Raw genomic sequence first — 15,919 nt, forward strand, 5'->3', positions numbered from 1 at the left:
TTCATTCATTCATTCATTTCATATTCCTACTTCTCTCTCTCCCCCTCTCTCAAACCATAGTACAGTTCATTTGATGAGGTCACATATCCCTCCTTGCATGCCCTTTTCTCTTAATCCAGCATCATAATGTGAATCAACACCAGTCAGTTCCATGTGCAGATGTGCAGTCACAGAGTGGGTGGGTGGTAGATTAAGTTTATATGTAGCACATGTTCTTCCAAAGTCTAACAGCTTATTACGCTTTCGTATCTACGGGCACTTTCAGGTTGATAAGAATCATGATAGGGTGGGTTGGTAAAGGGTGACGGACGCTTGCTGACTGGAAAGATCGAATGGTCCACCGTATTCCTAATCCAAGCACATACCGGTATTACAGTATTACTCTGTACATAGCACACATACCATACCTACCTACCCACCCAGGTATCATCCCCATAACCTCATGTGCTGGAACCCCAAATACCTGTCACCTGTCCGACATCCTTCGATTACCGGACTTATTACAGTTACAATGAGAAATACACTACCCTACATCCATGAAGAGAGAGCTTGATTGACTTGATAAATCGATAAATCGATTTTTCGACTTTAAAATCATCACGAACTCTATACTTTTATTACAACGAATAATAATAAGTATGTGAATACCTAACATTAATAAGATCCTTTGTGATTCATTCATCTATTCCACCTCTCTCCATATGAACATTCGAATTCACTCCACAAGTTTTGTTCAAACCCACCTCTTTGACCGATTCTAATCATTCACTCTATTAGCAGCTTCTACTTCGCTCGAGCTTCTGTTCGTCTCGCAGATGCAAAGGCGAGCATTTAACCACGACAACCCCAGACTTTCTATACTTGATTTACTTTGAATTTGGCCTGCATTACAACAACTTGCATCTTCGTACTTCAATTCAACAACCCCCACAAGATTCTTGAGGCCCCTCTCTAGAATCTATATTCACGCAGCGGCACTTCCGCAGATTTCGTCCTGGCAGACGACAACCCCCATATACCATTACCATCCTTATCCATTCCCGACGACCCACCCATCCCGACTTCCCCTCCACGATCAACCAGCACTGTCTTCTCAGCCCAAGCCCCTCTACCGCCATCTCATCACAGAACAGATCAAGTCGACGCTCCGCCTTCTTTCGACAGATATAACATAGATCCCGCAAGCCAAGCTGCTAGAACTCGCGGTACACCTCAAGCTGAACTCCGGCCGAGACGTGCTCAAGATCAAGTCCTCGGTCGTAGACGTCGAGATCATACTATTGACCGAGGGGAACAATCAAATACTTTTTCGAGTCCTGGAGACTCTTCGAATCCTTCAAACCTAGAAAGCGAACACCGCAATAAAAGAAGACGTCAAAGTGCTAGTATGAGATCTGAAGGAGAGGATAGTACTTCGAACGGTAGCCCGAAACCATTCTCAAATGGAGCCGGGACTTCTCGTCTACACAAGACAGCCCTCTCAAATTCTGCCAATGGTGCACATTCTTCCTCGGTAGCCATGAATGGATCGAGCACCAATGGGCACTCAGATGCAGGTGTCAGAACTACATCGACATATTTTGGACATGATAGAGAAGAAGTCACTAGGATCTTGATCCAAGCTTTGACAGGTTTGGGCTACAATGGTGCTGCAGCGAGATTGAGTCAGGAAAGTGGTTATGATCTTGAAAGTCCGATTGTAGCAGCTTTCCGAAATGCAGTTTTACAGGGCGAGTGGATCGAAGCTGAAGAACTGCTTTTTGGGGGATCTACAGAGGAAGGCGGAGTTAATATTCACGGAGATGGATTGGTTCTTCGAGATGGTGTAGATAAGAACATTATGAGGTTCTGGATGCGGCAACAAAAGTTCTTGGAATTACTTGAACGAAAAGACATGGGCAGAGCAATAAATGTTTTGCGCTCTGAGCTTACTCCACTATATCAAGATACCGCCAAGTTGCATTTTCTATCAAGGTATGTTTTTGTTGATATATTTCTACAATCTTTATCTAGACTAAACACTGATCGCTTGTACTAGCCTACTGATGTGTACACCTGCGGACCTTAAGGTCAAGGCTAATTGGGATGGGGCCGCTGGAGAATCCAGACATTTACTCCTCTCACACCTATCTAGTAAGATTTTCGTTACTGGCTTCGGTTACTATGTGATACTAACACTCTCCTAGGGTGTATTTCACCATCAGCCATGTTACCTGAGAATCGCTTGGCCACACTTTTTGACCAAGTAAAACGACATCAGATATCTACATGTGTTTATCACAACACACATGAGTCACCTTCGCTGTACCAGGATCATACATGTGACCGAAGTAACGTTCCATTGCGACCCATCATCGAACTTACCAAACATGCTGGTGAAGTATGGGATACAAAATTCTCACATGATGGAACTCTATTGGCAAGCTGCGGAAGCGATGGGGTTCTTATTATTTATAATGTTCCGGCTTTCAGTGTTCATACTTCCTTTTCTGAACATGAAGGTGGAGTCTGTTCTTTTGCTTGGAGTCCTGATGACACGAGAATGGTCACGTGTGGCCGTGATAACAGAGCTTTGTTGTGGAATACTGCAGTAAGTTAGAAGTCCATAGTCAAAATCCTCTTACTAATTTCTTAGACTAGCGATTTGTTGACGAAGCTCCCTCGTTTTGGGGAGCCTGTGTCCTGTTGTGTATGGACATCGGATGGACAATACTTTATCACAGGCAGCTTAGCTACCACAAAGAACTTATGCCAATGGAACCTCAATGGTGAGCTCGTATATGACTGGGGCCGAGACCATCGTATTCGAGATATAGCACTCACACCGGACGGAAGCCGACTAGTGGCTATCGAACATTTGACTCATCTCTATGTTTATAATTTCATAACTCGCGAGCTTGAATATGAGCTGGACCTCAAAGTTCAACTATGCTCAATCAGCGTCAGCGATAATTCACGGCACTTGCTGATACACTGTAATTCTGGAGAAACACGCATGCTGGATATAGACACCGGCGAAACAATTCGAACCTTCGTATCTGGGGATAAAGGGGGTGAATTCATTATCAGAAGCTCTTTCGGTGGTGCTAATGAAAGTTTTGTAGTTAGCGGAAGTGAAGGTAAGATTCAGATTTTGGATTGCACGCCTACATTACTAACAGATTCACTTATAGAAGGCAATGTTGTGATATACCACCGAGAGAACGGTTCAGTGGTAGAAAAACTAGAAGCTCACAAGAAAGGTTGCTGCAATGCGGTTTCTTGGAACCCAATGAATCCAAGAATGTTCGCTTCCGCTGGTGATGACGGCAAAGTTCGAATGTAAGTTTCATACCATCTGATCAAGGCATTAATCGAGCTAACAAATGTACCAGATGGTCGAGTGAAAATAGCATTCAGGGAGTCTCTAAACAAAATATATTCAATGGCTCGCAGCGTGAATCTAATGGCTGGTGATTGGAAATTACACGCCAGTACACGGGCATCTCGTAATGCTTTATGAGAAATGGCAACACAATTTCTCGTTTCGTTGTTCTGCATCGTTCATCAACTTTATTCTTATTCATTCACGTTACATACAACTTTCGGGGTGGCGAATTGGTGGAATGCAGGAAGGATTGCATATGGGTAGGCATCAATGGTGTTTGGGACATAACATACGGTAACGGCGATGGAGTTTTAGTCAGTATGCGTTTTTGTAAATTGTTTTTCAATGCTTTAGACCTTTACGTATACGCTGATGGATTGATGGCGAGTAAATCGAGTCAGGGCTATTCAATGAGATGTGGTTGGATGGAATGGTGAGGCAAGGCAAGGCAAATGCATGGCATGATGTGATATGATAGATATTATCTAATACATTGAATGCGAATCAACTGCATGGTAACATTGAAGTTAAATCTTGATATGTTGAGTACTCTGCTAGTATTTTTTTTTGTATTCTCTTCTATCAAAAGAAGAGAATCTCTAAAATTCTCTAGATTTATAAATTCGAGTACCTAGGTAGTAGTGTAAAGACTAATTCCTCTTCACATCAATCTCATCCGCCCAGGGAATCGCACTCTGAGCACCCTCTTTCTCGACTGTTCGCGCGGCCGCTTTACATGCTTTCCGAACGGCGGAGAGCAGGATTTTCTCGTGATCGTGATCCTGATCGGTGGATTGGCCGGTTGGAGAGGTATGACGCACAAGATCGACGGCGTAGGCGCCGACGAATGTGTCGCCCGCGGCGGTGGTGTCGACTACTTTTATGTTGGATTCGGCGGGGATGTGGGTGTAGGTTTTGGAGGTGGCGAGGATGGCTCCTAGGGGGGTGAGGGGGAGGGGGTTAGCTTTGGGGTTTGGGTGGAGAGGGGAGGGGAGGAAATGAATATATTTTGATTTCATCATGAAGGAATGATATACTAACCTTTCGATCCAAGCGTTACAATCACCGTCTTGACACCTTTGCTCAGGAACTCATTTGTGACCGCGCGCCACTCAAAAGCAGGATCTTCGACTGCGGAGACGGGACGCGAAGTAAGGATGGCGGCTTCGGTTTCGTTGAGGATCAGGTGGGTTATGGAGGGGTAGGCGGAGTCGGGGAGTTTGACGGCGGGCGCGGGGTTGAGGAGGACGGGGATGGAGAGGCTAGAGGCGAGGGTGAGGATTTGGAGGACGGTAGGGAGGGGGATTTCGAGTTGTAGGACCAGAAGGGTGGGGTGCGGGGTGCTGAGGGAGGAGGGGGTGGTGAAGGTGGAGGGGAGGAGGGACTAAGTTGTGTTGTGGGTTAGTATGTAGCAGCTTGTAAAGAAAAATTGGGGAGTAAAATTGGGGAGTAAAATTGGGGAGTAAAATTGGGTTGGAATGGTGTTAGATCTGGAATGGGATAGATGATGGAAGTTGGGTGACTCACGTGGTTTGCACCTGGAGAGAGTAGGATACGGTTCTCGCCGCTGTCAGATTCTACGAGGATTACTGCTACGCCGGTGGATTGGTCGGGGATGGTTTCGATCGAAGCTGTGTCGATGAGAGATTCTTTGAGCGAGGAGATGAGGGAGGGACCGAATCTTGGGGGGTGTTAGTTTGTGGAGTTTGGAGGGTTGAGGGTTTGGGAGAGGAATTGATGTGGAATGCTTTGGGGTTCGAATATGAAAATGGGAGTGATTAGATATTTTATAAATTGAGTTGAGGAGACTGGGGAAATCTGATAATTTTGGACGATGGAGGGATTTCTTCTCTGTCGTTATCTATTGTATGTCCTTTTGTTGATTCGCTTGAACTGTCAAAAATGGTGGAGCATAAAAATAGCCCGTTCTTTTACTGTTCGAGCTTGTACTTTTTTTATTCAACGAACAACAATTGGTACTATAAAACCAATCGTACAGCAAAAGAGTCGAGAATAGAAGCCTTACATCAAGTCCTTGACTTGGAAGTAAAGATAACAGAATGAGAGAACCCCATTTGTAGGCATGTATGTAAAATAGGGAATTGTACTGCGATTCTTTGTAAAGGAGAAATAAAAGACCTACTCATCATCACCAACAGCACCAATCATCTTGACGAAAACATCGCTAGTATGAGATGGAGCGGAAGCGGGATTGGGTCTTGAAAGACGAGCACATGCCACAGCTTGATTGGCACCTTTTCCACCAGGACCAGTACTGAAGGAGGTCGCGGTTAAAGTTTCGCCGCCAGTGGGAACGCGGGGGGTAAGCGTTACGAGGTCGGTATTGAGAGATCCGATGACAGTGATGATTCTGGGCGACATGGTGGGATTGGGTGGTGGAAGTTATCCGCGTATTCGTAAATGTTGGAAAGGGGGTTGGGCACGTGCTTGTCTTCTATGATATACAGATGCCTAATGCTCTGGCGAGTATGCGTCGTAAGGGTGATGACGAAGCTAATGGGCTTGTTTGTTCTTTGCTGTGTATTTCATACGAAGAATTCACTGCGCTAGAGACCAATAGATGAGTAAATGTCTTTGCTATGATTTAACAAGTACCTAATATATGTGAGCTGTTTCTGACTCCTCTACTCCCTCCTTGGCTTGGGTATCAACCCCGCGCCCCCACTGGATTTCAGAGACTTCTCATCCATTCAAGCATTTCAATATTTTGTGATTTAATAGAGCGTCCTTGGACACTTGGGGTTTACTCACTCTTAAAAACAAACAATCCTTCTTACCAGCAATTATCAAAAACGAGCAGACTTTTATCCTCAAGATACTGACACTCATATGATAATCTAAACCCAAGCCAAGCCAAAGGTAGTTATCCATCTTGCTGAGGATCTGAGCACGGGCCATATTACTAGCCTCACCTCGTGGACGTTGGCCTCGCACGCCTAAACAACAGAATATCAACAGGAGTCGCATTCTAAAAGAGGAACTTCTCCAACTTCCATTTTCCCAAACCAGAAAATCCCAACAAGTGACAAGTGACAAGCTTGCCGAAAGATCTCGCTATACCCTCAAACTATCCATCTCCCTTGAAAATCATCACTCATACGCAATCATGGCCGCACAAGGCGGTATCTCTGACCCCGGTCTTATAACGTTGGGACCTCCTTAAGCTGTATTTCATTGCGCCGTATAGCTAACAAATGTTGCAGATTGGTGAATAAGCTTCAGGATGTATTCACGACCGTCGGTGTACAAAATCCCATAGATCTTCCCCAAATCGCAGTGGTGGGAAGTCAGTCGAGTGGAAAGAGTTCGGTCTTAGAAAACATAGTTGGGAGAGACTTGTGAGTCTGCCACGTACGTATCCGCAGTGTTATACATATGCTAAATCTATGATGATGCGCAGTTTACCTCGAGGAACCGGTATTGTTACTAGACGACCCCTTATCTTACAACTTATCAATCGACCCGCTCCCGCGAAATCAAACGGGGTAAAGGACTCGGAGGAACTGGCCGCTGGCGGTGATAAAGAAGCGAATGCTGATGAATGGGGCGAGTTTCTTCATATTCCCGGGCAAAAGTTTCATGACTTCAATAAGATTAGAGAGGAGATTGTGAAGGAAACAGAGGCGAAAACTGGTCGAAATGCGGGAATCTCCCCAGCTCCTATCAATCTTCGCATATACTCCCCAAATGTTCTCACGCTTACTCTAGTCGATTTGCCTGGTTTGACCAAGGTTCCAGTTGGAGATCAACCAAGAGATATTGAAAGACAGATTAAGGAGATGGTTCTCAAGCAAATCAGTAAACCAAACGCTATTATTCTTGCTGTTACAGGTGCCAATACCGATTTGGCCAACTCCGATGGATTGAAGCTTGCGCGAGAAGTTGACCCAGAAGGTCAAAGAACTATTGGTGTTTTGACAAAGGTCGATTTGATGGATGACGGAACTGATGTTGTGGACATTTTGGCTGGAAGAATTATTCCCCTGAGATTAGGTTATGTTCCAGTTGTCAACAGAGGTCAGAGGGATATCGACAATAAGAAGCAGATTACCGCAGCATTGGAAAACGAAAAGAACTTCTTCGAAAACCACCGAGCATACAAGAACAAGAGCACATATTGCGGAACTCCATACCTCGCCAGAAAGCTAAACCTCATCTTAATGATGCACATTAAGCAAACTCTCCCAGATATCAAGGCTCGTATCCAGACTTCGTTACAAAAGTACACTGCGGAGTTGGCAGGTCTTGGAGATTCGATGCTTGGAAATAGTGCAAACATTGTGCTCAATATCATTACAGAATTCACAAATGAATGGCGGACAGTCTTGGAGGGTAACAACCAGGAGCTCTCTAGTGTCGAACTTTCAGGTGGTGCTAGAATTAGTTTCGTCTTCCACGAACTTTATTCGAATGGTGTTAAGGCTGTGGATCCGTTTGATCAAGTTAAGGATATTGACATTAGAACTATTCTATATAACTCCTCTGGTTCTTCCCCTGCACTATTTGTCGGTACCACTGCTTTCGAACTAATCGTTAAACAACAAATTAAGCGCCTGGAAGAACCCAGTTTGAAGTGCGCTTCGTTGGTATACGACGAGCTGGTCAGGATCCTTACTCAACTTCTTGCCAAGCCGCTATTCCGCAGGTATCCTTCACTCAAGGAGAAATTCCATGCTGTCGTCATTGCATTCTTTAAGAAAGCCATGGATCCCGCCAATAAGCTCGTAAAAGATTTAGTGGCAATGGAATCTTGCTATATCAATACCGGCCATCCCGACTTCCTCAACGGTCACAGAGTAAGTTTGATGTTCATCACTTTACAACTTGTACTAATAATTTCACAGGCTATGGCTATTGTTAGTGAAAGACATAATGCAGCAAAGCCCGTCCAGGTTGACCCCAAGTCAGGAAAGCCAATCCCATCAACGCCTGCACGTACAGCAAGCCCAACGCTTGATGGAATGGGCGAACAAAATGGAGGCTTCTTTGGAAGTTTCTTTGCCTCCAAAAATAAGAAGAAGATGGCTGCCATGGAAGCCCCACCACCAATTCTTAAGGCCTCTGGAACTTTGTCAGAGAGAGAAGGCACAGAAGTTGAGATTATCAGTAAGTCTAATTTTAACACACTTTCGGTTGTCATAGCTAAGTCATTTAAGAACTACTCATCAACTCGTACTACAACATCGTAAAGCGAACCATGATTGATATGGTACCAAAAGCCATTATGCTTAACCTTGTCCAGTAAGAATCCCTGAGTGATTCGCAATTTATATGTAATTAACCTTTTGTAGATACACCAAGGATGAAATGCAAAGAGAGCTTCTCGAGAACATGTACAGAACCGATACTCTTGATGATTTGCTGAAAGAAAGCGACTACACCGTTCGAAGAAGAAAGGAATGTCAACAAATGGTTGAATCACTTTCCAAGGCGAGCGAAATTGTTAGTCAAGTACAATAAAGCTACTGTCCGAATTGAATGCAGCGACCCTTCCGGGTCAAGAAAGTCCGAGGCAGGGAAGCAACCGAGAAACGTTAATTAGATACTCGCCGCAAAGTACTGTGTTGGCCCATTTACCTTAGACTCGTTTTTTCTATCTCACAACCACATACGATACCTACTTTTCTTTGGCGTGGAGCATAATGATGTGTGGAATACATGGACGCGGTGATGGACATGGAAGGGAAAGAGCGTACCGAGAATACACCAATTCGAGAATACCTATCTTGGTTTGGAAGCATAAGGCGAATGAATGAATGGCAAGCTTGACTTTAATGTTGTTTACAGCGAAATGGTTGTAACTCTCTAGTTCTCTTTCTTCAATCTTTTTCCGCCTCGTTTATTGGTGCCTACAACTAGTTTCAGGGACATAACTTAGTATCTAGATTAGTTGCCCCATTTGCAAAGAAAGAGAGAATTAATTCCTACCAATGATTTTTGCGCATTGAATGTGGGGCCTTACACAACATGACGTGCTCGCGCTACCACACCGGCGGAATCGTACACAATCGTAAGATTTGCTCGTATCGAGTGTTAGTGTTTCATCAACTTCCCTTCCGTAAGACATCGCTGCGTAGATTTGGTTGGATGTAACGCGAACCCCGAACAACCTTCTTTGCCTTGCCGTGTCTGGGGTTGTTGCGCCTGCAAAATGAAGCACATTTGCGGGGAAAGGGGGATAGAGACCGATTCGAGATAATAGAAAGCACGTCACACCCGCGCATCGGGAGAATGTCTAGATCGTACACAAGATCTCTTGAGAATACAGACGGGAAACAGGAAATGGGGATACGGGGACACGGGAATGCTGGAGAGATGCTTGATTATTTGGGGGGGAGCTAGGGGGGGGGTCGCGGTCGGTTGGTGTGGGAGATGTGGAGAGAGAGAGAGAGTGTGTGTGTATGTGTGTCTTTGTGTCTTTTTTCTCTGTGAGAACATGTGGTACTAACGGACTTCGTGGCCGGGTCTTTGGAAATGAGAATGGTGGAGAATATGTGGAGGACGAGTGTGGAGCAACAAGTGTACGAGTACCGTGCTGGTGGTATTATGGCGGGACATAATTTCGGTACTTCGCGAGGCTTTAAGTGTTTGTACGTACATACGAAGGGTAGATAGATAGATAGATAGAAGGAGGTGTTTGTTTGTGCGAGGAAATGCGACGAGAGATGCAATTACTTGCAGACAAATCAGGGGTGCAACCTGCCGAGAGAGATGAGCGATCCTGGTGCTGGTAGGTTGAAAATTCGTGAGGAAGGATATGCAGACATACTGAGTATTCATTCATGCAATGCGAAGCGATGCGATGACTCTTCCCCGATATCGCTTGCTTTTCTTTCATCTATCCTATCCTATCCTATGCGCGGTGAGGATTCCAGAAAATGAGATTAGCGAAATGTGATTTGTCGCATTTCCGAATGTTTGCTTCTGGAACGCGTGGATTTTCTCTGGTGCCCGCTTCCCGGGTGATGGATTGATTGTTGGTGTTCCTTTTTTTTCTCGTTTTCTTGCGGTGTGCTGTGTTATTATTGCGAGCGTTCTGTGTGTGTATTCCCAAGAATTGGAAGGCTTCGTTCAACGAGTATCTATTTATTGGAAATGACTTTTTAGAAAACCAGAGGTCAAGACCGAATGAATGTCACTGTCCTCTCGAGGGTTCCAAGAGCCGTCGGGAGTACGGTTTATGTTGTATGTAGGGTCTAGACAGGGCTTCCGTGTGACAAACGCAGGTCGAAGCATTTTGCGGGTATCGAAGACGCCCATGGAACATTTGACAATTTTGTGATAGATCTAGAAGAGAGGAGGAACAGCACAAGCTATTTAAGTACAATAGAAGGTCGGCAAAGAAAGTGGTTTCTTGACCCCCAAGTGCTTTTTAGAGACTTTCAACTTCCATCTAGGTAATCCTCCGATAGTGACTTGCTTGCCTGGATTTTACTTTTTTAAGCATCATATTTTCTTCTTACGGGAGATAACCAACCTTATCCACATCTAATTTCGGAATCAATGATAAATTCTTTTCCTTTGATTTCTATACATTTTCCATAATCTTTCTTTCGGGTCAGATAAGGAAGATGGCTATTGCTCAAGCAAATCTTTCCTCTTCGCGTCTTCAGCAGCGTCAGCGTAAAGCTGCTCCTCCAGCTCTATCACTCGGAGCTTCACAAGTCCGAGCACCTCACCGACGTATATCTCGTTGTCAAAAGGTCGAACTTGTCTCGGCATCAAACATGTCAAGAGATGATCCGCCATCTCCTCCTCCAAATCCACCTCCAAGTCCGTCAATGCTTATTGAGCTAGATGATGATGATTTTAGGATTTGAGTTGTAAGTCCACTTCATGATGGCTCATTTTGGTTAACATTGAACTAATCTCTGTTTAAGGGAGTTCTGCGTTCGAAGCTTAAGCTGGAGTTTTGTCGAGCTACAAATTTGCTGCATTCGCTTGGGGGCATATCATCGGTGGTCGGGATATGGAAACGGAGTTGGTATAAGGATGGTAGGCGGGGACGGCTCGAGGTTCTGGTTCTGATTCTGGTTCTGGTCCTGAATGTCGGAGTATAGACATGTGTTTGGGGTGTTCTAGAATGATAACGGAGGCAGTGGTAATGAACAAGAGAGTCGAGGTGTTTGAAATGGGATATAATGGTGGATCATAATTTCGAATGGCTCTTCATAACCAAACCACCATTTTCAATATCATAGTCTTTTCCTCTTTTCCATCCTAGCCATTGCTCGATTGTTGTCTCCCCACCTTGTCCAGGATATAATGGCTTGCCGGTGTAACTTCCTCCTTCAACGCCAGGGCCTTGGCCAATTGATGGGTCCTGACTATTATGTTTAGATATTGCGAGAGACGGTGTCTCTCTAAGTGTAACGATCGGTCTTTGATCACCTTCTCTGTCGGTGTCATTTTAGAGTTCACCATAATCGAGAACAGGTGTACAACACGCATCAGTTCCATCGAAAATGGTCTCCCACTCAGATCTCTTTTTGGCCTTGAATAATCTGGTGAAAGTCTCCCTCATTTTTGGCCATGTACTTCTATCCATTCTCGTCTCTTCAATGTCAGTCTCTTCTAATCCTAGCCCCTTAACCAACTCTTTAAAAAATTGTGGTTCCAGAGCACCCACCGCCATGTATTTCCCATCCTTTGTTTCATAGGTATCGTAGAACGGGCTCCCCGAATCTAATGTATTCTCTCCTCTCGGGTTATTCCACATAGGAGTCTTCATCAACAATCTCGGAAACGTTACAAGATATGCACTCCCATCGACCATATTCGCTTCCACAACTTGCCCCTTTCCGCTCTTCTCTCGCGCTAGCAAGGCGAGTAAAATTCCCTGAAACAACGTAGCTCCTCCTCCCGCAAAATCCCCAAGTATATTCGCCGGTGGTAATGGCTTCTCATTTTTACGCCCAAGCAGTGATAATGCCCCTGAAACTGCTATGTAGTTGATATCGTGCCCGGCCATATCTTTGTACTTCCCGTCACGGCGGAACCCAGTCATTCGGGCAAGAATGATACGAGGATTGAGATTGAGGAGAACATCTGGTGAGAGTCCCAGTTTTTCCAAAACCCCTGGCCGGAATGGATCAATTATGATATCAGCATGCGCAACCAGAGACTTGACGAAGGATATTCCCGCATTTGCTTTGAGGTCAACTGCAATAGAGGATTTGTGTCGGGTAAGGAGATCGGAGGTTGGTGGAGGAATTGAGGAAGAATGGGTGAGATTAGGAACTGCGCGATCGATACGTAGGACTGATGCTCCATAATCTGCTAGAAGAAGTCCTGCAAAAGGTCCTACAATTGATGTTAATGGGGATGCAATGGAATCTGGGGTAATGCGGGGGTACTCACCTGGAGCTAGGCCTGCGAATTCCAGAACGCGAATTCCTGTCAATGGTGGTGCTCCTGTCATTGTCGCTAATGTGAGATACCAATGTCCTAATTGACTCACATATTCAGCCTGGCAATGCGCATTGTCTCACAAAGTATTTCGATTCCAGATGATACTGTCATGGCGGTGGTTGTATGCTCGACCCCTGAGCCGAGGTTCAATCGGGCTTATCAGCATCTGCCAATCATTCATTCCACAGCAGTTTTTGAATCACGTATGTAGACAAAAATCAACAACTCAAGGAGTACACGGCGAGGAATTAGGATAGCATCAAGCTCTCGATCAAATCTCACCAAATTAGGACACAATATTGGTAAGTTTCTTAAAGTTTACAGTGATTGCGTTTATAAGGGTGACAGTCTCCCCTATGTGCCGAAGTAGTAATTCTTGTTTACCCCTCACTATACTCCTGCTACAGTGACGTTTCATAGTTTCGAGAGTTTTGACATATCCCATTGAGTATTTATGTTCAGACTTCTTTAAAAATAGCTATAATCATTAAATATCGGTTGTCTGATGTGTTCAGCGTAACGCTCCAAGTCACAATCTTGGGAGTTAGACGGACCCGAAGTCTTCTCGGAACCCGTTAAAGTATTTCTTTGGGGAACTCCGCAATTACGTTTCTCAGTCGGGACCTATTGAATGGCTCGAATAGCCCGAGGCTTCTTAAATCATATAGCATGGGTAGTAACTCATACAAGGCATTGCACGAGATCGTGCCGGCCTAAATATGGGGCTAGTTACTTAGAAGTTAGAGAACATATATAAGTCGACCACAGTACTGAATCTATTTCACTCTGTCAAGTCAGACCAGAATAACCAAACACAGCTTGAAAGCGACATATACTTCAACGCCTTCAATCATCTATCCATGCTTCCAAGAATATCCATTATCGGTGCAGGGCCATCCGGCCTAGTCCTCGCCTCTCTCTTTCACCGCAATAAGATACCATTCACCATCTATGATCTCAGATCTCGTCCCTCTCCAGATCTTGTCAATGTTCCATCCGGCTCTCTAGATCTTCATGTGGAATCAGGACAACGCGCACTCGCAGCATGTGGGCTTCTCCAAGCATTCCGCTCACTCACCGCAGAATGCAGCGAAGAACACATCATCTGTGATCGTTTTGGAGACATCAAATTCGAGGCTCCCAACCATAATGAAGAGCGACCTGAAATTTCAAGGAACAGTTTGATCGAATTGCTTGTGTCTTCACTTCCTGGAAATGTCATTCAATGGGAACATAGAATCCAATCCGTTTCTCCAAATCCTTCAAATCCCCAGCAACAAACCATCATATTCCAAAATGGGAGTTCTCATGCTTGTGATCTGGTGATTGGAGCAGATGGAGCATGGTCAAAGGTTCGCCCACTCTTGACGGACGTGAAACCATATTTTAGTGGTGTGCATTGGATGATGTTGACGATTCCAAATATCACCAAGAGATTCCCAGAAATAGCTAAGATGGTTGGAACTGGAACTTTCTGGGCGCTGGGTGGAAAGAGATTTATTTTGAGTCAGAGGGGCTCGATGGATTCAGCAAGAGTGTATGTTGGGATACAGAACGAAGATATCAACTATTGCAACGAAGCAGGCTTAAATTCTCTAGACCTTGAGCAGCTCAAAGAGAAAACTCTTGGCGAATATGGTACCTTTGCCAATTTTGGCAGAGGAGTCAGGGAGTTGCTAGAAAGAGGGTTGGATGAGGAAAAAATCCCGCAGTTTGTACAGCTGTGTATGTTACCTACTGGTCACACGTGGGAACATAAAGCCAACGCGACATTAGTTGGAGATGCGGCACATCTTATGACGCCATTTGCTGGAGAAGGGGTCAATTCGGCAATGTTAGATGCTTTAGAGTTGGCGCAAGGAATCATCTCGGCTGGGAAGAAGGAAACTTCGATTTCGGATGCTGTGAAGGAGTACGAGATGAAAATGTTTGTAAGGGCGAAAGAAAATGCTGAAGATACATGGACGAACCTGGAGAAAATATCCGAGGATAATGCACCGAAGGCGATAGTGGAGTGGTTTAATAGTTTCAGTGCGCCGCCGGAACAAGTTTGAGGGTTGAGTATTACTGGAATTTTGGCCCATGGTAATGAAATCTGAAATCTGTTGATTTTGTTATAGAGGCGCCAAGGTAGACAAGCATGGAGATATACACTCAACTAATTTAGACAATTGTTACTCTTTATGATAACTATGGCTTGGTTACTTCGAGAATGATCTCAGCAGTGGCAAATGGGTAAAGGACTTCACCGACACTCGGAGCGTGGGTTTAGTATTGAGAATGCAGATAAATTGCGGGTGTAATAGAACATAGAAAAGGTGATAGAATAGGAACAACGAGCTAGACTGGATAATTTTGAGAAAATTGGGAGAACGCAGGGAATGCAACGATGACGGGGAAAATGTAACTAAAAGATCAGTATTCCACATAATGACAAAATTCAACAAAACAAGGACAAAACAGTATCTGATTTGAGTTCTTAGCCGCGCATTCACTGATGGTTCTGAAACTGTAGCTCTCGCACATGCTCTCTAGACTTGATATAAGATTTTCTTGTGTTTACCCTAATCTCTTGTTACATCGTTGCTACTCTTCTCATCCTCGCTTACATTCTATCTCTAGCTACAGCCTTCATATTCCACATCTCTGTCTTGTTGACAGATTACCAAGCTCGTAATCGAAATATGAAATCCACATTTTGATTACCACACCACTTGATCTCGCTGATCTGATCCCATGATATTGAGGCCACAAATCCAAGCACAGCGATTCTCCAAATATTTGCGACGGTTCCTTGCATTGTTCGCCAAAAAAAAAATAGGAGAAAAAAAGTTAGCGTATAATCAAGAAATCTGAAAAAGGCGCAAAACTTACCAAAAGTTCAAAAGCAATGAGTGGGGTTGATCCGTTAGCCCCTCACTTGAGGGTTTCCAGCCAGAACGACGAGGACGTGGATCATCTCTGGCCACCTAGATTAGTAGTTAGCGAGGAGGGGGGGGATATACTTGCGTTTGTGTCCAAGGGTCCAGGAGTCCAGGGTGATTTATGTGTGTATCTTTTCATTACTTTCAGTCAAAAAAATTCAGGGTGCTGGGGTTAGTGATTAGTGATTAGTTGGCT

At 44.6% G+C, this 15,919-nt stretch overlaps 6 protein-coding genes across 6 annotated transcripts; 4 read left to right on the forward strand and 2 right to left on the reverse strand.

Annotated features, from left to right (window-relative positions):
• Positions 1-278: 278 nt before the first annotated feature.
• Positions 279-3,456, forward strand: EAF01_005741 (uncharacterized protein; the record flags this gene model as incomplete). Its single annotated transcript, XM_038913995.1, has 7 exons — positions 279-290; positions 956-1,974; positions 2,039-2,133; positions 2,187-2,590; positions 2,636-3,119; positions 3,174-3,321; positions 3,375-3,456. The coding sequence occupies 7 exons, from the start codon at positions 279-281 to the stop codon at positions 3,454-3,456; spliced, it is 2,244 nt and encodes a 747-aa protein (XP_038770444.1).
• Positions 3,457-4,017: 561 nt separating this feature from the next.
• EAF01_005742 (uncharacterized protein) lies at positions 4,018-5,749 on the reverse strand (the record flags this gene model as incomplete). Its single annotated transcript, XM_038913996.1, has 4 exons — positions 4,018-4,304; positions 4,409-4,751; positions 4,895-5,048; positions 5,511-5,749. 4 exons carry the CDS (start codon positions 5,747-5,749, stop codon positions 4,018-4,020), a joined length of 1,023 nt encoding a protein of 340 aa, XP_038770445.1.
• Positions 5,750-6,494: 745 nt separating this feature from the next.
• EAF01_005743 (uncharacterized protein) lies at positions 6,495-8,848 on the forward strand (the record flags this gene model as incomplete). Its single annotated transcript, XM_038913997.1, has 6 exons — positions 6,495-6,535; positions 6,592-6,726; positions 6,789-8,184; positions 8,233-8,494; positions 8,545-8,629; positions 8,680-8,848. The coding sequence occupies 6 exons, from the start codon at positions 6,495-6,497 to the stop codon at positions 8,846-8,848; spliced, it is 2,088 nt and encodes a 695-aa protein (XP_038770446.1).
• Positions 8,849-10,959: 2,111 nt separating this feature from the next.
• Positions 10,960-11,208, forward strand: EAF01_005744 (uncharacterized protein; the record flags this gene model as incomplete). Its single annotated transcript, XM_038913998.1, has 1 exon — positions 10,960-11,208. The coding sequence occupies one exon, from the start codon at positions 10,960-10,962 to the stop codon at positions 11,206-11,208; it is 249 nt and encodes an 82-aa protein (XP_038770447.1).
• A 329-nt stretch (positions 11,209-11,537) lies between these two features.
• Positions 11,538-12,809, reverse strand: EAF01_005745 (uncharacterized protein; the record flags this gene model as incomplete). The annotated part of the gene is made up of 3 exons (XM_038913999.1): positions 11,538-11,784; positions 11,866-12,691; positions 12,749-12,809. 3 exons carry the CDS (start codon positions 12,807-12,809, stop codon positions 11,538-11,540), a joined length of 1,134 nt encoding a protein of 377 aa, XP_038770448.1.
• Positions 12,810-13,659: 850 nt separating this feature from the next.
• EAF01_005746 (uncharacterized protein) lies at positions 13,660-14,853 on the forward strand (the record flags this gene model as incomplete). Its single annotated transcript, XM_038914000.1, has 1 exon — positions 13,660-14,853. One exon carries the CDS (start codon positions 13,660-13,662, stop codon positions 14,851-14,853), a length of 1,194 nt encoding a protein of 397 aa, XP_038770449.1.
• Positions 14,854-15,919: the final 1,066 nt, after the last annotated feature.

Source organism: Botrytis porri (genome assembly GCF_014898465.1).
Source record: "Botrytis porri strain MUCL 3234 chromosome Unknown BPOR_007, whole genome shotgun sequence".
Classification (NCBI taxonomy): domain Eukaryota; kingdom Fungi; phylum Ascomycota; class Leotiomycetes; order Helotiales; family Sclerotiniaceae; genus Botrytis; species Botrytis porri.